Source organism: Seriola dumerili, unplaced genomic scaffold (genome assembly GCF_002260705.1).
Source record: "Seriola dumerili isolate Sdu_G_001 unplaced genomic scaffold, Sdu_1.0 BDQW01000321.1, whole genome shotgun sequence".
In the NCBI taxonomy this organism is placed as follows: Eukaryota; Metazoa; Chordata; class Actinopteri; order Carangiformes; family Carangidae; genus Seriola; species Seriola dumerili.
In genome coordinates, this window is record NW_019174576.1 from 163,425 (window position 1) to 187,762 (window position 24,338).

General features: G+C 40.9%; 1 protein-coding gene across 2 annotated transcripts; it reads left to right on the top strand.

Moving 5' to 3' along the window:
• Positions 1-17,406: 17,406 nt before the first annotated feature.
• Positions 17,407-23,647, top strand: bcl6 (B-cell CLL/lymphoma 6). 2 transcript variants are annotated; one of them, XM_022759406.1, is made up of 9 exons: positions 17,407-17,444; positions 19,752-19,923; positions 20,033-20,254; positions 20,336-21,301; positions 21,716-21,897; positions 22,016-22,183; positions 22,300-22,430; positions 22,717-22,854; positions 22,980-23,647. In XM_022759406.1, the coding sequence occupies exons 1-9, from the start codon at positions 17,414-17,416 to the stop codon at positions 23,121-23,123; spliced, it is 2,154 nt and encodes a 717-aa protein (XP_022615127.1). In that variant the 5' UTR covers positions 17,407-17,413; the 3' UTR covers positions 23,124-23,647. The 2 variants fall into 2 exon arrangements, with proteins under 2 accessions (XP_022615127.1, XP_022615128.1); XM_022759407.1 differs by lacking the exon at positions 17,407-17,444 and adding an exon at positions 19,586-19,669.
• Positions 23,648-24,338: the final 691 nt, after the last annotated feature.

A 24,338-nucleotide genomic window follows, 5' to 3' on the forward strand; every position in this document is an offset into this window, starting at 1 on the left:
GTGATCACTTACACCTGCGCTGTTCCTGCCATGACATGTCGAGTGTGATAGTGACTGTGATAGTGACAGCTATCTGAACCACCAGCAATCAGCGGTTACGAAAAGGTATGTCACATTTTTTTGGTGAAATATTTTTATTAAATACCATTTATTTGAACAATACCTCAACATATTCTGGTTCATAATGAGTGAATTCTCATTATCCTCAGCTTCACCTGTGTTTGGACTGGTTCTGCCGCTTCTCCTTTCTCGCAGCTCAAACGTTTGTGATGTTTGATATAAGCAAGGCGCTATCAGATGTCCAACAAAGCTCTCGCTTCATGTGGGCTTTGGCTGACCTCAGTGATCTGTGCCATGCAAACTAGACAATTACTTTACATGCTCGTGATTGCATGCAAATATGATAACTGCTTTTTCACCTCTGATTCTGTTCTCGTAGCTGTACCGCAGGGTTGTTCATCATAACACTGGCATCGTGTGTCTTGTGTGTTTGTACACACCAGTAGATTCAGATATCCTCGATCTTATTTTCTATAAAAATGAGTCTAATGAGAGGATTGATGTAATTAATAATTCTTTTCCGTGAGTTGGTTTCATTCTTTTTTAGAGGCCATGTGTGAACAAAATCATTCACTCTGAGGCCTGTCTTTTCACAGATGATTCTTACTTCACTGCGACTGATTGCATTGTGCTCCAAGCTGTGAATATACTTTTTTTTTTCTTCACTGTGCATGAAGAAAGCATAAACAGTACTTGCAGATCGAGCACGCTGATAAAAACCAAAAGATTTGAGCTATTTTAGTGTCTTACCCGTGCGTCCCCACATCTCGAAGTTCCAGGGCACACTGAAAAAGGTAATCTCATTTGTAATGTGTGACAGCTTATTTGCAAGTGTGTACACTGGCAATTTTTTTTTAATGGGCCCGCCAGTGATTCTTCTTCTTCCACTCTTAAAGCTGATTTCAAAAAGACACCCTGGAACAGTTTAGACGACACATGCCATCGCCTGTGAACTCGAGTTATCAATCAAGCACCAATTAACATGCTCGGTTAGAAGAAATCAGGGGCTCTTTGATGTTCGGCAGTTAGGGATTGTAGCAACGCATGTCACTGATATGACGGGTTTCAATTTTATCCTCACTGTACCACAACATATGAAAAGAAATATGGTCACAGGGTCCACCACAACAGATTAACACTGGAGATATGTTTGATGTTTGATCTAACTTTGTCATGTTTTCTTAACGTCACTCATTTTAACAACAGACAATAAATATAGCACAGAAGGGAGAGTCAGAGAAAACAACCCTCGTTTGTCATATTTTAGTGTTTCAATTGTTCCAGCATCGGATATCCTGTTTTATTTGCTGGTTGTAACACTGTCTTCTCCCCCACACCACTTCCTCTGAAGTAGGTAAACCTCAAACATTATACAGAACACAGCAGCTGCACAGTCGATGTGTACTTCCTCATTAAAGTGTGACTGAAAGCGTGTGTTTTGCACCTACGGGATGAATAAGAAAACAAGAAACCGATTGTTTTCTAAATGCAGCTCTCTTGGTTTCAAAAAGGCCCAGTTTTCAGGAATCGCTGGCTGATGATGACAGCGTTGATATCATGCAGGTTGTGTCCTGGCATGTGAAAGTGAAATGAGTTCGCTGATGTTTTTGTTCATTTCTAATTCATGTCATTTGGTATACCATTATAATCATTGTCAGTAGGCAGGCAGGTCCAGGTGCTTTGCACAAAAACAACACAGAAATCTTTGTCGAAAAAAAAAAAGAGAAAGAAAAACAACAAATGTGTCTGGGAACTATGTATGCTCTGTTAATTAGAGCTGAGATAGCAGAAATTAGTCTTCAAGCACAACCATATTACAGAGAGTCATGCCAAATAAGGAAGAACAAAAGTAGGAGACAGGCAGACTCACTACAAAAACAATGTCCCAAAGCTACTAATCAAACAACTCCTGATCTAGATCTAGACCTCAGATTACACTAATGAATTCTAATTCTTATGTTTTAGCATGTTAATGTGCATTAAAATGGTAGACAGAGACAATCCCTGCCTACAGCAAAGGTTTTAGCATAAATGATCCATGCTTGTGAGCTTCATGCAACACCTTTGAAGCCTTTTTTAAAGTGGCAGGATTTTTGTTGTTTTGTACGTATCCTGAAATCAGTTTTCTGGGTTCACCAGTTACTGTATGGCATTTTTTTTTTCTCTCCACTGTACATTTTCAACTTTCTTACCTCTGAGGAAAATTGATTCGGCTGACTCTTGTTCCTCAGCGACAACAGAGTCGTTGAGCATTTTGTCTCTATCAACCAAAAACCTGGACAACACATGCAGAGCATCAGGGCCTGTTTTATACAGTGTGTTGTCAGTAAGAAAACAAAGACAAAAAATAGGAATCGCCAAACTGAGATCACTAAATAAACCCTACACCTGAGGAGTTTAAAGGTTCTGATTTCTCTGTTGAAAAGAAGTATTTACTGTAGGAAGACAGAAGGCCGAACAGGCTCGCTGTTTCCAAGTATTGGATGCAGGGAGGTCAGGAGCGCTTCTTCAAATAAAAATCAATGACCTTTGCAGTGGAGTTTAATCTGTTTTCACTATATCGCGTGAGACCATTTGGAGATTTAAAGCTGCATTTTTTTTTTTGAGACTACAAGTGACAATTTGAGGATAATGGTGAATGCTAAGACATGTGTAACAGTAGGACACTGAAGCAGTAAGAGCCCAGTAATGTTCATCACACAGCACTATCTACCTGTACTTAGCCCACAGTAAACAACTGGACATACCAGACCAAATAAAGCTGAAGCAACAAAACCCCTGAGAGTACTGACCTCAACAAGGAGGCATATTATTGTTAATGAATTCAACTTTTCACTTGTAAGTGAAAAAATACGGTATTTATTTTTTCAAAACTTAAATATTCCCACTTTAATATTTCCCACATTTATTTTACTTCACAATAAAGAACAAATGATGATGATGAATGCATTGATAGAGCGATGTTTTTCTTCCATGAAGCAAAGTGATTATTATGAGTTAGTCAGTCAGTAAACAACTTTCTTATTTCTCAATGTTTTTCATGTCCTGGTGGTGAGTCTTAAAAAAAAATATAATTGTGATATCTGACTTCCAAGGACTTGCAACACTGTTGAATGCGCCCTTTAAATGTTCTATTTTATTATATTTTTATAAAGTTTTTTTGTACTGAGGTACATAACATATACTTAAATACACATAGAAAGAAAGAGATGGAGACACAGGAGAATATTGCACAGTCTGAACGAGTCAGACAACAGTAGCCCAAACTAAAGCTTCGAATTCAGTGAATCAGTTCCTGAGGGTTTGTTTTTCTGCACAGGATGCAGAGACCTTAAATGTTTTCTTGCCTGTTCCCGTATGAGGGAAAGACGATGAGTGGACCACCATCTTCGGATCATGAGCCATGCTGACATTCCTGTGCTGTGAAACTACAAACTTATAAGGGAGACATTCCTCAAATCTGAGGGCATGATGTCAGACTGCACTCGACCTGCAAAAACAAAGGTGAGGAATTCCTGCACGGCAGCTTGAAACAACAAAAAATAAAGTTTAAGTTTGGTCTTACTACAAAATTGTCATCAGTAACTTTAAAAGGACAAAGAAACGTTTAATTTATTCAACAATGCTAACAAGTCGCTTCTGTGTGTTTATCATGTTTGGTTAAAAAAAGCCTGCAGAATCTGATGGTTTCCTCCCAGCAGCAAACATCATTAATTATTCACACACTTTTTGTCTACAGCAAAAGAACAGTAAAGCTGGAAGTACACAAAATCAAGTAATTTGCCAATAATTGATAAGGTTGACGATACAAAATCAAACGTACACACTAAGTTTTTTAAAAGCTTAGTGTGTAGAGACAAAATTTGGATACCACAACATGACATATAATGGAGGCTTGGCAACATAGTATGTGACAACATGGAGGGTCTGGACAGATACAGATCAACAAAGGACAAAGACAGATTGACACACTGTGTACTGTTGGACATAGTGTGAATTATACAGTGACAATAGGGGTGGGGTGGAGGGTGGGGGTCAACTTTATCTAACAGTACAGTATCTTGCTTGTTTAACTAAAGCTGTCAAATAAATGTAGTAGAGTCGAAAGTACAATATTTACCTCTGAAATGTAGGAGTGGAAGTGTAAAGTAGCATAAAATGGGAATACAAATACCTCAAAAAGTACAGTACTTAAGAGTAAATGTACTTACTTTCTACCACTGCTAATACAATCACTTAGCTTTCAGCGCACATGTATTTTAATATTGTTCAACAACCCAACCAGGTAAAGCTCCTGAATTCCTGAGTGAAAACAAAGGCGGTGCCTATAAAGCTGATATCAAAAGATAAAAGACTTACTATCCCACCACAGTCACAAAAAGACTGTTAGAATGAAATAATAAACTGTGTATTGATGTCAAAACGTATCTCTACAACAACTAATCCTCCGTTGTCTCACTGCTCATGAGTGAGCATCACTATTTGCTAATATTAGATAATATACATTTTATATTGGTAATGGAATGACGAGCCAACATTGGAAATGAAAGGACATGCTATCAGCTAGCTAAGATTAGTTAGCTAAACTGTAACTTAAGGCAAAAATTAGAAACTAGCTAACATTAGTTAGTTAGCTAAACTGTAATTTAAAGCTAAAGTTAGAAACTAGCTAACATTAGTTAGATCGCTAAACTGTAATTTAAAGCTAAAGTTAGAAACTAGCTAACTTTAGTTAGCTAAACTAACTTAAGGTAAAGTTAGAAACTAGCTAACATTAGTTAGTTAGCTAAACTGTAATTTAAAGCTAAAGTTAGAAACTAGCTAACTTTAGTTAGTTAGCCAAACTGTAATTTAAAGCTAAAGTTAGAAACTAGCTAACATTAGTTAGTTAGCTAAACTGTAATTTAAAGCTAAAGTTAGAAACTAGCTAACATTAGTTAGTTCGCTAAACTGTAATTTAAAGCTAAAGTTAGAAACTAGCTAACATTAGTTAGCTAAACTAACTTAAGGTAAAGTTAGAAACTAGCTAACATTAGTTAGTTAGCTAAACTGTAATTTAAAGCTAAAGTTAGAAACTAGCTAACATTAGTTAGTTAGCCAAACTGTAATTTAAAGCTAAAGTTAGAAACTAGCTAACATTAGTTAGCTAAACTGTAACTTCAGGTAAAGTTAGAAACTTGCTAAAATTATCAGTAGATACTTGACACAATCTAATTCAGAAATTCAGAAGGTAAGAAACTAAACCAGCGAGATGGTTAGCTCCTGCTAATAACGTTTACTTACACCTTCTCAATTTGCACACAGACTTTAGGACGTGAGCTACTGATGGGAGTGAGGCAGGCAGAGGAAAGGTTAAACTATCACCAAGATTAAAAATGGTACGGTCCACTTTAGGGGTCACAAGATTCTTCCAGGCATAAATATGGGAAATGTATTAAAATTTTTACAATTTCAGGTAAGAAAAACTGTTGTTTTTGCCGCTTTTGGGGGGATCCAAGTCTCAATCTGGGGAGGTCAGATCCTACCAATCCCTGCTTTTAATTCAAACCCTGTTGTTGGAATAATCAACTGCAAGAATCTATGTCCATCCATCCATCCATCACTACATTCAGGGGGTGGAGGCTGGAGCCCAGAGGACCCAAGAGGAAACCCATGCAGGTAAGAGGAGAACATGCAAACTCCACACAGTGCTTACCATTGTGTGAATATGTGTACAGCCACAAAATAAGATAAAATAAGAAATGAATATGACTTCCTCTTGAGTGGTGTTGAACCTAGAATGGCCATCCAGTTGAAATGATTTCCTTTACTGCCTTCTCGCTGTAGCTGTGTGCATGGACGATCTGTATCAGTGGATAACTTGCTAAAACAGAATAAGAAAAACATACAGCACACACCCTTTGAAACATGAATTTGATCTGTCTTTGTTCTGGTAGATATCAACTTTCAATAGATCATCTGTTTGCTGAAATATTGACACACTGAAAATTCACACCTGAACGCCTCTGACAGATTTTTCTTCAGTGTAGAAAGACAATCCTAGAACGTTCACAACAAAGCTGTCACTTCGAATCATCTGTTATATGTAGCCTCTGTCTCTCTCAGAAGTATATTTTCTCTCCACTTTATAAATGCCAGCTAATGCAAAGCGTGAGATTAGGCGTTTGTGACCTTTATTAGAGCTGATAGACGCCGCCGTGGACACCAGGGAGCTCCATGTTGGCACAACAAAGGCTAGTAGTGGAGCTAGATTACAGATCCAAGTGATAGCAGGTAAGAGAAAATGACAAGCAAGCTTTATCCTTTTCTGATGTGATAATTACCTGCAGTTGACTGCCTCAGAAAGGTTATCACACACACTAATGACCTGGGAATGCTCCAGGAAACGGCACCAATGCAATATAACAGGTTGTTTATGGGAGGTTTGAGATTTAAAATCCATAAACATTGAGAAGAGTTTGTGTGACACTGACCAACCGGATAGATTGATTGATTAATAAAGTATAAATTCGTGCTGCTTCACGAGCTCCGTGAGGGCCACATTTCAATTAAATCTTGGAAAAGAAAGTAGGTGTTAAATTCCTCTGTAGACAGTGCAGGGTCACTGTTTTCAACTTCCAGAGTGTTTTTTAGATCCTGCTGATATGAATCACTGCAAGGCATGCTGCAGAGAGCAAGGCTGCTGAGAATCGTTCATCTTCTACTTCCAAGGGAAAAGCCAAGCCAGAAAGATGAAGTCTGTCTAGACTGTGAAAAACAAAAATAAACACTTCATGAAATCAAATCAAGCTTGCATCTAGAAGGTTTGCGACGAAAACTGGTCCCCTTTTAAAGAATTTGGTTGATCCCTCTTTTGTTAATTTGATGCGGGCTGAAATTACATCAGATGACAGCATAATCCAACATCATTATCAACATCAAAATGTGTTTGACTCTGTTTGGCCCGGGGCCGACGGCAGCGCTGCCTCTGTAACGGGATGATATGGATTACACTTTGCAAACCGACCTTGCCCCCCCTCTCATTTTTTATGCCTGCCAGTCGAACACAGTGATGACCGCATGCATCCCATTGCTGCCGAATAAAACCCAAATATCCCTCTGATGATTAAGGTCACTCATACACTGCTGTACAGAAGCCATCCTCTCATAAGCCTCACAGAGCAGGAGGGGTGGGGTGGAGGGGGGGGTTGACGACTTGGACTCCAGTCAGCCTTGATGTCTTTATTGATATTTCTATTTAGCAGTGTCCAGGTTCTTCCTGCCTCGTGCTGGCTGCCGGTGACAGTAAGAGGACAATGCAGTAATCAAAGTTTTCCTCTGAGGCGGTGTGACCTGTTGTTGGCTTTCATTTGTGTGTCAGTGCAGAGATTTAAGCTGCTTCATGAGAAGTTTATCCCTGGATCACCGGGATCTGAGGGCTCACCGGTCATTTGCCGTCAGCATCCCAAGAGCTCAGATATTTTAGGGCTGCTTTATTTTACTGAAATATGATGGAAATGTGTTGGACTAATTTGGCTTTAGCAGGATTGGCTGAATATTAGTCCACTCATCCAATGGATAATCCCATGGCTGCAATGAACATACTGTTCATGGACAGATCTGTCAAACATCTCATTTCCCTCTAATATTCAGTTCCTCTTCTATAAGCGCTCATTCTGATGCGTTCATGTTTTATTTTTCTTTAATGTTGACGGAGCGTACTATATAACCAACACACAGTAATGCTGTGCAGCGTGTAATGCTGTTAATAGCAGGAGCTTTGGGAGTTCTTACCCGCTGAGGTGAGCTTATCTACACAGACAGCATGTGTATTCATTTAATCTGAGTTCAACATCAGGTGTCAAGTATGATAACACACTGATACACATGCATTCAGCACTCTGCTTTTACAATAACACTATGGATTCACATGCAGAAAGGTGCTTTTATCGCTAGTGAAACGTTCTGCTTTTCCAAACAGAATAAAAATGATTACGTTTCATGACGAGCAGCTGCACTCTGAACAGCTGATGTTGCCGCAAAAATAATTTCAAGCTGATGTTCTGATGTTAATTTTTATTTTTTTTTTATTTTTTTTATTTTTTTTTTGTGTGTGTGTGTGTAAATGCTGCTTTACAGTTTTCAGGATTTTCCTCCCTAATTTTCTCTCCAGCAGCCACATCACTGACCTTCCTATTGGCTGTGGCAGGTTGAAGTGACAGCTGGTGTGATGTAATAACACCCCCTCCACTAGACAAGTTATAAAGAGCAATATCTAGTTCCATGGATTGAGATAATCTTAGGTAGATTAATGCTCTAGGACACTGAAATGTTTGTTGTATAAAAGCTCTGTTTATAAAACAATGTGTCATTGCTGTATATGAAAGACTCTGATCTGGCAGATGGCCTGAGCTCCAAGAGTTTCTCCATGTTAAAGGCACTGCTAGTCTATGGTTTGTGCTCCTGTGGCTTAATGGGATTTTAGACTCTTCATTCAAATGAATTATATATAGAAGAACTGGGATTATTTTACAGGCTGTTTAATCTCATTTTTTTCCCCAAAACTCAGCCTGCCTCATGGTTTTAGCATTCATGGAAAAGTGGAGCGACTGAGTGCTACAATCAATGAATGCTAGAGTGCAGGCGGCCTATCAGCTCAGAGAGCCAGAGATGCCCTGTGGACCGTTTCACTGACATGAAGCGTGCTCAGTCGACTTGACTCACTTCAGCCCTGCTGCCGTGCCCGCCTTTCCAGAAGTGTTCCCATCCTGCTGAACAACAACAGACACGAGGGCTTCACCAGAGCTGCTCCGCCACCGCGACACACAGATTCGGTGCCCTTCTGCACTGAAGACAGCTTCATCCCTCCAAGCTTTAGCTGCCACTCAGGGAGAAGCTCGGGCACCAGTCACACTCTGCATCCTGGATCATCTTCAGCTACTTGCCAGACAAATAAAACAGTGGGTTTTTTTTTTTTTTTTGTTTTTTTGTTTTTTTTTTTCCAGCCAAGCTCTGGATCTCACAGTCGTCTGGTAGAAAAGTTGATTGATCTCAGTGACTGACACCACTGAAAAGACTTTTGGAGCTGCAGAGGAGGCCCCCTTCACTTCCAGAAGTGGGCTTACGGCTTTGAATTCAAGGTTCAGCACTGCCACCTGAGTCCCACTACAGATCCCATCATGCCTCACTCCTTCCAGCTGAAAAAAGGTGAGACTTCTTTCTTCTGTTTCTGAACATCTCTGCTCTTTAAAATGACAATATCTCAGTGCAACATAAATTAATTCTTAGCAAACCTGAAACTTGACATATTATTATACGTGGCTTTGGATAGCAGTGCTTGTCATATACTGTATAAGGACAGAAAGCTTTGCCCAGGTGATAAAGTGCATTAAGAAAACATATTCAAAACTGAGCCTAAATATAAAGCTTGATTGTTTCCCATGTCATTTAGGCACATCCAACATTACACTATATCCTGTTATTATCAGTGAGAGCAGTGCAAAGCGACTGGAGCGATATGCATCTCCAGTGCTGAAATAAGAGAAATACAAAGTCAACCTAAACAGCCAGGAACACCAGCGCCACACACCTCCAGCCACTGAACTAGCTTGCCACCACCTGCGTTTTTACAATGAATGATCCATCTGTATATTTCCATACCGATCTTGCAATGGTTGGCTAATCTCTGAGATCAAATCCGTGTACTCCTGAATCACTTGCTCAGTCATAACATTGACAAGCATGCAAAGTAACATTAAAGGATGTGCAGCAGACACAGGGTGTGATAAGAACAACTGACATCTGATAAGCAAATGGAAGCACCAAATACAATAAATAATGTCCTCACAGGTCGATGTACAGTATGTAAAAAACATGTAAAACAGACATTTGCCGAGAGGAAAGATATGAGCTGGAATCTTTCTGATTCACTTTTGATCTTCATTTCAGTTTCATAAATTCAAAAAAAAAAAAAAAAAAGCCCACATGTGCATGAAAGACACTGAAAAACAAACACACACACACACAAAAAAAAGTCTTCAAATACACTTTTAAAAAGTTTGAAGCAGCAGCACACAATCTCACTGATCCCTCCCTGAGTGTTTGAATTTACAGTTCACTAATGCACAATGCAATCTGTACGTCGGCTGCTTGTTTTTCTGTTAAACTCACCTGATGCTATCAAGAAACACTCGCGGTACGGCACATGCAAAGCACTGAATTTTTTCAAAGTGCAGCAGATATGGAGTGTTTGTGTGATGTGTAACAGATAACAGTTATGTGAACGTGTTGAGCACGGGAGGTGTCACTCTGCTCTCTCGCATCGCCACTTCCACCTGGCATTTCCTGGGTTAGAGAGATACTTTTAATGAAATGCACCGAAGAACACACTTCAAGAGAGTAGTGAGGAATTAATTGTAATCAAAAATATGTTAATTACTTGATTCGAACGGGCATAAATGCAGATGAGTGAGGTCTGATATTAATATGAGTTGATCTGTTTCTAGCATCCAGCAGTCTAACATAAAGTGTGGGAGGTTTTTTTTCCATAATTTAGAAGAACAAAGATCTGTCTGGCCTTAATGTATGAACTGAAGTAAGGATGGAGGCAGACACGTCAGTTTCAGAAGAATATTCAATAAATATTACATTTTAAGGAAAACAGACAGACTTTTCAAAACCTGCATTAAAAAAATGAAAGACATGGTATTTATCAAAAACACTTTCTTTGTTTTGCATTATACATATATTTTCCTTGATATGCTGGAAAGATCTTTTCTTGAATCATCTGTCAGTGGCCAGAGTTTGGTTTTTTTTTTGTTTTGTTTGGTAAAGCAGTTGACTTCTGGGGCTTGGTAGGAGATTGCTTTCATCCTCGCCAATCCCATGTTTCCATGTTGGATTTAAATCCATTTACTGCTTTGGCTGGGGGAAACCAAAAATAAAAGAAAAAAAAGCTGAAAATACACCTATATACTAATGGAGGCTGTGGACGTTTGATGCAGATGCAATCTCTACTGAACTAATGCCAGATGTCTCTCATGAAATGAAAGGAGGAAAGTCCATCTTAGAGCCACTGTTTTAGCATTTTTACTTCACACTGTATCTGCAGTTATACCTCTCGTGTTCATGTGAGGAAGTCATATATGTTTAATGAGGAATTTAACATTGCTTTGCCCAGGATTACATTCATATTTTAGGATATTTTTCGAACAAAGAAGCAGCAGAGACAGAGAGCCGAGGCGGTGGATGTGCTGCATGCACTGTTGCTACTTTGTGCGTGGTTCTTGTTGAACCGTGGCCTGGAGCTAGGTGTGTGTAGTTCCTGTTTAACCAGCCCTGTAGACCAGTATCAGCAGTTGGCATTAGATGCAGGCAGCTACTCTGACCTGGCAGTGGGAGCAATGTAACATGGGAGAATTTGATATAGTTTAAAGCAAAATCGGGCCACAGCATGACGGAGCGCAGAGGCCGGAGAGAGAGAGAGAGAGAGAGAGAGAGAGGCGAACAAGCTGCAGCAGTGAACTGAGAGAATGACATGAGAGCTGAGTCCCCAATCACAAAACACTGCCGTGGCTGCGTGGGGTGAATTTCTACAGTCTCTGAAATCATCAACATTCGTCACTGCACTGGTTCCACTGAGCACTTCTCTCCAGTTTCACTAATATGTGACAAATCAGTCCATCAGTACAGTAAATAATGCACAAAAAAAGAATTCAGACTGGTTTAGCAAGTTTGGGTCTTGATTGTTAACGTCACCGTGAACCTGCTGACAATGGGGGATTCCTCTGGAGAAGTGGAAATACAGTGGAAATGTTACCGCTATTGCCTAAACAGTGCAAACGGCGAGCTCCAAGTGAAATCGTCACGGTTTATCTGCACTGAGTTCTGTTGATGTTTTCATACAGTGTATCACTGCTAATCTGCTGAGTGTGTTTGCGTTTTTCTTGCTTTGTCACCAAAGAGCTGAACAATGTTTAACATCTGAATTTACACAGATGTAACTTGTACAGGTAGAGGTGCTTATCAGATGTGGTCCTACATCTCAGTGAACTTATTCAGCCCTTCGTGGGTTAATTTCACTTCATTTTAAATGTTTATATAATTGAAATGTTCAAAATGTCAATATTCATATTTACAAATTTCAATTGTTCATTTATCCAGTAGTTTTCTATCATTCTACTAATTCAACTGTATGAACAGTATGAAGATCTACTGCTGGATATCAACTACTAGATGCTGTGACAGCAGGTCAGGAAATTCAGACAGATGATTCTTATTGAATCATTATTGAGGGTGGTGCAAAGGAATAAGAGCCACTTGTTTACTATTTGAATCCCTGCACTGAAGCTCCCTGACAGACAATGATACCTCTGTAACACACACCAAACTGAAGCTGTGTAGCTCCACATAACAAGGCCTTTAAAACTAATCAGGAACTCCTGTGTCTCTGGACATGTGAGAGAACAGAGGAAGACAGAGTGAACACTCAGACTGAGAAGATTTGTGAGGAAGGTTAGCTATCACTGCGCACTTGTAAGGAACTGTACATCCTCATGTTTTGTGGAGGTAACTGACGCATCATCCAGCAGATGGCACACTGGCGAAAGACTGTTTCTGGTCTGCGTGGAAAAATTCCATCAAAGTTGTGCTCTTCAGGCTGCACTGAAAGTCCTGAATCTACATGCTTTGATTTGACTAAATTGGAATTCCAGTCCACTAACACACCTCGGCTCAGACTGTAACCTTAGCATGTAGCTTGCACATGCAGGCGAGCTGGTTAACTCAAGGTTATCCACACAGGCGCACTGCAGAAACTTACTTCACGGGGGGGGGGGGGGGGGGGGGGGGGTTTGGGTGTTTGTTTGTTGTGTGTGTGTGTGTGTTTGTTTTTCTAATAATTGATAAATCAGACAGTTTAACGACACGTTCACACGTCCAGGGAGCTTCCTTATGAACCCACGACAGCTGAGACACTTGTTTGGTTGTTGTAAGTCTAAAATGCAGCTATGCATTACTTCTGAATACACCAGTGAAGTATGAAGGAAAACACTGTGAATAAGCTGCATTGCAAAAATGATTATATCCACAATTACACTAACAGCAGTAAATATAATCAAGGGATTCCTCTAAGATATGCGTGAAACTCTGCTTATCTCTATTATTTAGTACTGCTGGTAATCTTCCTGTGAGCGTTTAACCTTGTCCAGAGGGGTGAGAGCCAACTTCTATCCTGGTGTGTGAGTGCAGAGACACACAGCAGCATTGTTGCATGATTTCACCTCAGAATATGACTTGCCTGTTTTGTCGGTTCATTTTAAACAGCACGAGGCAAGCTTCCAAGTAAAGCGCTCTCATCATTAACCTGCACAGAAAATCTTTTGACGTATCATCAGTGAGTTTTACACTGCGTCTATTTATGACACATCATGTTCTTTAGCAGACGATGTAAATTATGCGCGTCGTACTGTATGTTTTCAATGATCTCTTCAAACAGATGATCAAGGAAAATGTATAAATACGTACAGTAAGACGGGGAGAACAGATCTTTTTATAGGCACACTTCAGCTCTGCCACAATTCACACCTGCAGTTGTGACGGTGTTTGACAGAAAGGTGACTTTGTTGTGGACAAGAGCAAGAAAAAGAAAAAAAAATGCTTCTGGGATGCATGGAGTTAAAAAAGTGAAACTTAACAATATAAAAAGAAATTCTTTTAAAGAAAGGAACTAAAAAGACCTCTGTAGCTAACAGCATTATCTGTTTGGTGTTACAGCTTGGTTGCATCATGCCTCTCAGAACAAAACTCCACACTCACATCTTTGCTGACAATGAACACTGAAGTTGGCAGAAATTTGCTGTGAAACGAGACAAAAGTGTGCAGTTTATAAAAAAAAAAAAAAAAAAAAAAAAAAAAAAATGAGGCAACCTCCGGGCCTCAGGCTTTTGTCAGTGGGCATTTCTATTCAATGACCTACCATGCACCAAGTGTAGGCAATGATACGGCTTAGAGATGTTTCACACTGTGTCAGAGGCGTACAAGACTTTTTTTTAATGTGCAGCTGTTACTGGCCGGGCAGACTCGAATCACTGTCACAACCCACTTTAGCTGCGATTGTTTCTGAACAGCTTGCCACTTAGACAAAGAGACCAAGACCTTACAGCCGTGACCCGCTGTTTAATTACACAGCCTGAATGGAGATCAAGGATTAACTGATACACTGTTCATAACGTGACAATGTTCCCTCCATCAGTTTAGACGGGGGCATATTGATCAGCTACCCTGCACTCTTTCTCTGTCCTCTGTAAGTGGGTCATTTATTTTTGCTAGGAATTGGTTGAGTAAAAGTTTGCCAAGGATTTGCAGTAATTATCTCATCCTTCTATAGCTGGGCACAGCATGGGGCCTTGGTAAATTACACATCTCTCTCCTAACTCCTGGATGGTTTATGGCCGTGCATTATGCATAACTGTGCTGAAGCGCCTTAAACATCCCCCAAGTGGATTGAAATAAAGTTGACGCTGCTCTTTGTTTGGAACTCAAGATAGTCTTTATTTGGCAGTGCTGAATCGGAGATTGCTGTAAAAGTGTGCGTCTTAATTATTTTGGAGACTTTTCTCCCCAAAGGTTTGTGAACACCTGGAGTGTTTTTAGTGGGATGCCGGATCCAGATGGGCGGATGCTCGGGCGATCCACAGGGAAATGTCAGTTACATTACAGCGGAGTGTGTCGTCACACAAAGGGTTAAATAAAAAAAGGAAAGAAAGGAGATGCATCTGATTCATTCGGATGCGTGAACACAGTCTGTTGTTCAGTCAATGAAAGAAGTAACTGGCTGCTTTAATGTGCCTGATATCAATTAAAAGACATGTGATCATTAGTGTGTAATGACAGTGGTATCAAATACATATTGACTTTTAAACGGATTTGACATAAAAAAATCAAAAGCTTAAATGTGGTTTACACTTTTTTTGTTCAACATATTTGATCATTAAATACATAAAATAATAATAAATATATAAAAATACATAGAAGGAGCAAAGTATTTAAAATCCCGATTAGGATTAACAAAATAAAATACAAATCCACAGAGCAGGTCTGTCTGTTCAAACAAGGGATTTACTGTTTATCAGTTATTAACATTAATATCATTGACTAGAATGGAGCTCTTTGTTTTCTTATATTATCTACTTCAATATTCAAATATTTAATTGATATTGTGCCACCACATCATTATTATTTAGACTTATCTCATACAATACAAGAAAATCCACTAATATTTACTGTTTTGAGAGTTAGGGATTGTGTGCATTATTTTGTGATATTAAAACTGTTGATGCTTTTCACTGCTTGATGCAGCCTAATGTCTCTTATAATTACTTTTATTTGTCATCCTCAGCACAGCAAATGCTCCTCCTGGGCCAAGGAGTGAACGGGATGAGAAAAGACGGGGAATCCGCCGTTTGGAATCATCACAAACAAAGTTTCCGTGGTGAGTCACTGACAGTAAATGCATGCCCACAACTTGTGAAATTAATACAACTTTCAGATGCAGTCATACGCATCCCCTAACCAAGCATCATAAACCGAGCATTAGCTGGTAAAGGATATGTAAATTCATACCAGGTCTCAGACGAGACAAACTGCACAGTTCAGCTTCTCTTTGATGCAATCATTTCATGCAAAAGCCCGGCTGTTGATAAGTTTCAGACTAAAAGGGCATGAAGTAAAACACAATAGTAGCAGGCTGAGGAGTAGAAAGACTTAGTTTATTCTTGCCCGACTCTGAGAAATGATGCAACAGGGAGTACACATGCCTTAAATTAAATGGAAGGAGGAAAAAAAAAATCACAGCAATGTATTCAATTAATTTTCCAGGAATCTTTCAAGTTGCATTACAACGAGCAGTGATTTTTATTGTAAGAATGCACATCAACTGACATGGACAATCTCACTGGCATCCTCCTTTTTCAATTAATCAGTTATCCAATCAACAACAAAAAAAAAATCTGGAAGGGGGAAGCGTTTTTCAAAGGAAACACAGCCTTCCACATAACAAGAAGCTGAAGTCAGACCTAAGTGTGTTTTGAGGAAGAGGATGCAGCCTGCGGAGGAGTCCAACTGAGTTACAAAGGCAAATAATATTAAAGCCCCACAAACACCAAAACCTGACCTTGACATCAAATTTCACAACGTGTATAAAAGGTCTCATAGCAGTTTAAACAGCGTTACTCTCCATATATATACACACACACACACACACACACACACACACACACATCCATGGCTGTGAATTAAATCCTACATTACATTGACATAAGTTCTATGCAGGCTGCATGCTCTGCGCGTGTCATGCATGTCAGATTGGTGATGCCTCGCTTTCATGCAACAAGTTCTCCGTGTTATCATGAGTTAATACACTGAAGATCGCATCTACTGTAAGGCTAAATGTTTGTTTCATCAACTGTCTGCCAAAAGCATCTCGTTTAAACACAATAACAACTGCAAAGCGACTGTATAAACCGTTATATGTGTAGATGATGATACACAATAAAATAAATAAATAAATAAATAAATAAAAGTCACACTCAGAAGTGCCAATTCTAGCATGCACCGAGATTAAGTGTAAAAACCAAACCGCTTAACAATCACATCCGCATGAAACACGCTCGGCTGACTGCCTACAGACTCGTAGAATAATAAATCTGTTAAAAGCTTTCCTTTCTCAACAAACCCCCGATGGTGATTCGCAGCACTCTCCATCTATGAAGTCAGCATACCTGCAGGAAACCGAGCTACAAGACGAATTCTGGATTTTTTTTTTTCTTTTCTTTTCTTTTCTTTTCTTTTTTTAAAAAAAGAAGAAAAAGAAAAAGAAAAGAAACTCTGTCACATCAACCTGTCCGCATGGGCCTAATTAAGATGTCGGTCTGTGTGCTGTACATGTAGGGTCTGTGTGTTAAATGCGACGAGAGGCAACGGAACGATACATGGCCTCGGTCATGGAATATAAATTAGTTCTGAGAATCTCGGGGGCTGGGTTTAAGGAACTGGTGACGTCGCCGGGCTCGACGTCCTGTGACTGTGGACTCAACCATCTGCAGGGGGGTTCGGATCACTATGAAACAATTTCCCGCGTTATTTTATAAGATTATACATCTTTTCTCACCAATTTAGACACTGTATCCACGCTGGGTTTACTGTAAAAATCACTACGCGTAATTCTTGTTGGAATAACTGCTTTAGAAATAAGTTGTTTTGACCTCAGGGGAAAAAAACGTCTCTCCCCTGCCCCGGGAAAGTGGTACGGTCTCGGGCTCAAATTCCGAGAATTGAGCTCGTCTGATTCTTAGAACTGGGGTTCTTAGAAGTGGTGATGCAAGAAGTTTCTAGGAAAGCGCTACCAGGTGATTTTTTAAATTCCCTTTTTCCTCTAATTTGGCGCGAAGTTGTTATCTACTATGTATTGTTGATGTTTTAGACATAGCTATTTGTCCATTTGTGCTGTTTAAGTGTCTGTGGAGCCGGGGCTGTGTGTTGTGACTGTGGCTGCTGGCAGTTGAAACAGTGTAGAGTCGAAACTCTGGAGTGGCTCCTGTAGTGACAGGCGGCGCGCTGCTCTCTTGACAGATCACCAGCCTCGGCGCTGCGCTGTTAGAGCCGGTCGCCTGGAACCAGCGGGACAGGCGTACAAGCAGGCAGCAGGCAGCAGCAGCAGCAGCAGCAGCAGCAGCAGCGGCAGCCGCCTGTCTCCGCTGTAGCTTGCACACACCGCACTGACTGACACCGAGTCATGTTGTAAAGCTGTAATAACGCTCGGGTTGGGTAGAGACACACCGAGGGAGATGAGGATTTTTTTTTTTTTTTTTTTTTTTTTGAGCGCCGTCCAGAGCCCGGCTTCTAGTAGCTACACACGGTTGCTCGGGTGGATGTAGTTGGCCGAGTTAACGGTGTCAGTGCAGCCTCGGCTTTGAATGTCCCCCCCCCCTCCCCTTCCCCTTTGATTTAATGCTACTTTGTACGTTCAAGTGTCAACACACAGTTTGGCGGCGGCGCGCTGTCAGACGAAGTTTTGTCGGCAGCATGGCAGCCTCAGGTTCAGGACATTTACACTTGGCGGCCGCCGCGACGGCAATTTGCTCTAATGGAGCGCGAAAGGCTGCGCCGAACGAGCCCTTCAGTTACCGTAACATTGTAGCGGAAATATTTGTGTTGGTGTGTGACTGTGTGTGTGCGTGTTTCCGCGGTAGAGGCTACGAGACACGTCGTCGGATCAAGTTGTCTCTGATGTTTCCACTGTGGCAGTGTGCTGCACGAGAACCAAGTTGAAAGGTTTCGCTGTGAGATGCGCACAGAGTTCAGGCTTCGGCTTTCTGCAGATCGTTGCCTCAGTTTGTGTCTCAGTCGCGGGGCTCAGAGCCTCAGAGGAGACGGTGTTTTGTGCTCAGGAGCTGTTACTGAGTAGATCTGTCAGATACATTCAGGACCTTCATTTATGTTGACAGAAACGTGTTCTGTCATTTTAATTTAAATATTAAAGCCGATTGACTCAAGTAATACATATGTAGCACTCAGAATACATTTTCTGAAAATAATGTAAATAATTTTGTTTACATCACTGGTTGTCATTATTTACCACCTTGTGATCAGAGGATATCGGTGTATTTGGGCTGCATTCTGTCCTGGGTCTATTTTCGGACGTGTCCAGTTACAGACTTGAGTTAAAGTTACTGTCTGTCTTGAGTTAATTATTAGTTTTCCCTCCTAGGAATGCAAAAACATAACTTATTGGCAAAGAAGAATTGGATAGAGAGCGCTGCTGGGCTTCACAGCAGCACGCTGTCACAGCTTTTGTTACAGCAAACTATCAAAACTGTTACTTGTACAGAATTACCCGGGTTGTTGTTAAAGATTCAGTCATCTTGCGGTTGAAATTGAAATTCATAGTTTGGATGTTATTTGTATGACAACAAAGTTTTCAGCAAAGTGAGCCGCCCACCGATTTGATTTTTTCCCCCTTATTTTATCAGCCAGTTGATAATGAAGTGAAACTCCGCGCTGAGAGCAAAGACACACTGAACTTTTCTCCGCTATGTTAAAGTCAGAGAAATGTGCAGCGTTTGTACTCGTTTTGACACATGATGGATAAAACCGCAAATTAATTCTAAAGAATCCTCAGGAAAAATAATGCTGCTTGGTTTTAAACACGAGGTGTTTAATTTAATTTATGTTAAGATGTATATCTATATCTGTCTATCCACAGATATATGTGGATAAAATGTAGGTAAGACCGTTATTACAGAAGTATATCATGAATACCGTTGTCTGTTCCAGTCAATTACAATGTGCTAAAAAAATTTCATTCATCTAAATGTATGAATTTAATTTGTTATATTGTCATATTAACCTGTCAACCACTGGTTGAGAAAGTGAGGGTAAAGAAATGATTTCAAAGGTGGAAATTTAAATGTCTAGACAGTGTTTATTTAATAAATGGCGCCGCCTTCTGGTCAAAAGGCGGTAACTGTTGCTTAGTCGACCACATTGATAAAGACCTTTTGAGGATCATAAATAATTTCAGCCCACTTCATTTACTTCAAGATTAGCTGTACGTCAGCCTTCATGTGGAGGGGTGAGTTGTTGCGTAGCAGTAAAATAAACCCACCCAGGCACGTGTTTGTTAAATAATCCTCATGTTTTCTTTCTGTTTGCAGAACTTGACAAAATGGCTTGCGCAGCAGACAGCTGCATACAGTTCACACGCCATGCAAGTGATGTTCTGCTCAACCTGAATCGGCTGCGTAACAGAGATATTCTCACAGATGTCACTATCTTGGTTAACAGACAGCAGTTTCGTGCACACAAGACCGTTCTCATGGCTTGCAGGTGCGTGTCGTTTAAGCCAAGTTATATGAGCCAGTTCTTCTGCTTCTGTTTGAAGAAATGATTGATCTTTGTTCTTTGCTCTGTCTGTATTTCTTTTTCATGACTGCAGTGGGCTGTTTTACACCATCTTTACTGACTCCCACAAGTGCAACCTTAATGCTATCAGTCTGGACCCAAAGGTGGACCCCGAGGGCTTTGCCATCCTGCTGGAGTTTATGTACACCTCCCGTCTCACACTAAAGGAAAGTCTGATCATGGCTATCATGAATACAGCCATCTACTTGCAGATGGACCATGTTGTGGACACCTGCCACCGATTCATCAAATCCAGGTTGGTACAAAGTTCATCTGCACGTCAGTAGAAATCCATCACTAGCATGTGCACGTTGTGACTTTCTCATTGTCTTCACAGTGATCCATCTGCCAAGCTGCCCAGAGATGAGTTTTTGGTCAGTCCCTTGGTTTTACCTCAGGAAGTCCATGCGTACCGGCCCCATGATGTTGTTGACAGTTTGCACAGCCGTGTAGCTCCATTTAGGGATGGCAGGCCCTACGGCTCAAACATGTTCAGCGGGGTCAGCACCCCCAGCAACTACCATCTCTACGGGCAGTTTCCCATGCCAGGATTCCCTTTCCCTCTCTGCAAGCTGACTGATGCCAAAAACGCTTTTGCTGACCTCTCTAAGAGTGGTATCCACCACAAGCATTGTTCGCCGCATGACAGCGCCAACACCATCAGGGCAGAATACACCAGGGCAGTTGGCACTAGCTCCTCCAGCATTATTCACTCCACAACCTACGCTTCCAGGGAGGTAGGGAGAGACGATGAGATAAGGAAGGAAAGCCACGAGGGGGTCAGCCAGTCTATCGGTCTCGGCACAAGGAAGCGCACGTTTCCTGTGTTAACCCTCGAGCACCAGAAAGACTCGGGCAAAGAACACGCTCCTCAGGCGGAGGAAGACCTGATCCATCAGCACTACCCACTGGGAATCTCCTCTGCCGGACGCAAGAGCCTCATGAGCAGCCCGCAGAGCCCCCTCAAATCAGACTGCCAGCCCAACTCCCCAACAGAGTCCAGCAGTAGCAAGAACGCTGGCCTGTCCCAAGCCGCTGGAGTGCAAGCCCCGCAAGGTACGCAAGACCCCAAAGCTCGCAACTGGAAGAAGTACAAGTTCATCGTGCTGAATCAGAGCGCTAAGGAAGACGAGGTGGGGCTGCGGGATCCAGGGCTTCGTTCACCTCAGCGCCTTGGCCTGCAACCCTACCTCCACCCCAGTGACTCGGAGAACCTCGACCCCCAAACCACAAGCAAGAGCAACGATCACAGTGAGGACCTGCCTGTGCCCCAGGCCAGTCGTCTCAACAACATCATTAACAGGTGAGTGTTTTATGTTTTTTTTTCTTCCCAAACACACAGCTGCATATTTGGTTTATGTGCGAAACAGGAAAATCAAAGTTTGAATGTTTTTGTGGAACGTGCTGGGAGGATTTTGAGGTAGCGTAGGAACACATCATATGAGAGGAGGATTTTACGGCCAGTGGTTTTTTGGCCTTTTTATAGTTTTGTCCTCTATAATCCAGTAATCCGGTGCGATTCAGAAAGGTGACCTCTCGTCTTGAAACAAATCAGTGTTGCATTGAAATTCACTGTTCAGAATTCATTTGGGAACTTAATTTTGGAATTACACCCGACTTGAAGTATTTGTATTTGCTATATCTAATTTTAAACATTTATTTACGTCAATCATCTGAAGTGGAGTATTTGTTTTTTTTTTGTTTTTTTTATCTACAGTGCACTTGAGGGGTCGCTGAGGAACGGTGACAGCCACCCTCCACACTACCTGAGCCGCCTCAACTGCTCATCCTGCGGCTCCCAGTCCCCACAGCACTCTGAAGTCTGTCCCAACACCCCCAGGTCGCGTTTAGCAGAAGACATGGCAGAGCTCCACTCAGAGTACTCGGACTCCAGCTGTGGTGAGTTTGTGACTGATATTGAATCTCTGTGATGAATCCAAAATCGAAAACCCATCATGCATTATTTAGAACTGGAGGTGAACCCTTTATGATTTGCCCCCCCACCCCCATCCCCCAGAAAACGGCACATTCTTCTGTAACGAATGTGACTCCAAGTTTGCTGAAGACGAAGCGCTGAAACAACACATGCTTCAAGTGCACAGCGACAAGCCATACAAGTGTGACCGCTGCCAGGCTGCTTTCCGCTACAAGGGCAACCTTGCCAGCCACAAGACTGTCCACACAGGTACAAAAAGAAAAAACCGTGCTACCATCAAATAAACTTCCTTAATCAAAGAGAATCGCTTATCTACTCTTTGCTGCTGAATCCTCAAGTGTTTTTCTTTCATTTCTTATTTTCAGGAGAGAAGCCGTATCGCTGTAATATCTGTGGTGCTCAGTTTAACAGACCAGCTAACCTCAAGACTCACACACGCATCCACTCAGGAGAGAAGCCATACAAATGTGAGACGTGTGGAGCTCGTTTTGTACAGGTAATAACACCCACAACGTACATAATATCTATATATATATATATATATATATATATATAAAATATTTGCTCTCTCTATTACATGCGGTTAAATCACACATAAATATATCTCTTATCAGTAATTATGGGTGGGTATATTTATTTTCAGCCTTACAGAAATACCCATTATTACAGTGAAGAACATCCTTATGGGTGTTTTGGGTTTTATACATTAGATACCAACACGTGCGCAGTCTTAAAAAAAGTTTCATCAACATGTTTATTTATTTTTTTTGTTCACGTTTCAGGTCGCTCATCTCCGTGCCCATGTGTTGATCCACACGGGTGAGAAGCCATACCCGTGCGAGATCTGTGGGACACGCTTCCGTCACCTGCAGACGTTGAAGAGCCACCTACGCATACACACAGGAGAGAAGCCCTACCATGTAAGCTGACATACTGCATTTCGTTAATACGGCCTCCTTTGGGGGGGGGATAAAAAAAAATGTAAGATGTTACAAGATTGTGAAATGTCTTAGAAAGTAACGTTGCTTCGCTTTTCTTTTTCCAGTGTGAGAAATGCAACTTGCACTTCCGCCACAAGAGTCAGCTACGGTTACATCTTCGACAGAAGCACGGCGCCATCACTAACACAAAGATCCAATACCGCATGTCCACGGCTGACATGCCCACTGACTTGACGAAGGCATGCTGAGCTGGAAGAAGGGAACAGTTTTATCGGAGGCAATCTTGACCTTGGCATTTAAAGACCCCAACTTGTACAATCATCCAAAATTGTAGTGCCACACTGTGTTCATTAGACAAATAAATTGGCTGCGTATGCCATTCTAAACGGGTTTCCACTACATGTGAACGTAGAGCCACATATGGCATCTTAGTCACTTTATTGTTTCTATATACAGTAGATATATAAATATATATAAATGTATGTATGTGGGGAGTGTTTCTAAGCTTTGAAGGTACGTATATAAAGCTTTATTTTGTTGAGAAGGATGGAATGTAAACAGTCTGTTTTTTGAAAAATACAGTATTTTATATCAGAGAACTTACTTTTCTGGAAGTATTGAAAATTTTGATTGACGGGTGGTACATATATTTTAAGATAATGGGATTTACGGCTGCATAGAGCTGTCTATACATTTTTATGTAGATGTACGTACATGTTGCACCATGTCAAGTTGCCATATTCGTGCAAAAGGGAAGAAAAAAAAAAAAAAAGAAGTCAACATGACATTGTAATTGGATTTAGTCTAAAAGATACCAGATGACTGCTGCTGTCTGATGAGGATATGCATGAGGTACTCTCTTACTGTCGCCAGTTGTCCGCGTACATGAAGTGGGCAACTGCATAAATATTGTGATATATTGTGTAATTATATCTGTGGGATTGCTCTCTGCTGGCAGAGCCAATCTAAGTGTTGAAATGCATTTCAAGGTACTGCTTTGTTAAGACCGAGAAAATATTTTGCTTCAAACGTATTTGTATATATGTGACTGACTTTGGTTTTTGTTAATTTGTTTTTAATAAGTGAAGGTTTACAGTTTTGGTCATTGTTCTAGATCCTACAGTAAAGTCGTGTACGTGTCAAGGTTTTTGTTTGTACATACACTGTGTATTCAATGTGCCTTTCTCTATGGTGACTGAATTCCTCTCCATTCAGCCCAGCTCTATTAAGGTACAACTCAAGGACACCACTTGTCCTAATTCCCTGTGTGGATGTGTGTGAATGTGCGTACGTGCGTGTGTGTGTGTGTGTGTATATATTTTTAAATGCTTGTCACCAACCTTAAAACATGCAAATTCATCATTGTAAATCTTCAGGACTTGTTTTTGGATTGGGCTTTTTTAAACTGCATTAAAATTATTGTACAATGTTATAGATGTATGAATGTAAAATAAAGGTATTGG

What these genes read in the sequence shown, in the direction of transcription:
- bcl6 (XM_022759406.1), top strand. Translation starts at nt 17,414, where the DNA reads ATGCAAGAAGTTTCTAGGAAAGCGCTACCAG. An exon ending in CACCGATTCATCAAATCCAG is followed by an intron (nt 20,255 to 20,335) that starts GTTGGTACAAAG and finishes TTGTCTTCACAG; the next exon opens with TGATCCATCTGCCAAGCTGC. An exon ending in GTACTCGGACTCCAGCTGTG is followed by an intron (nt 21,898 to 22,015) that starts GTGAGTTTGTGA and finishes CCCATCCCCCAG; the next exon opens with AAAACGGCACATTCTTCTGT.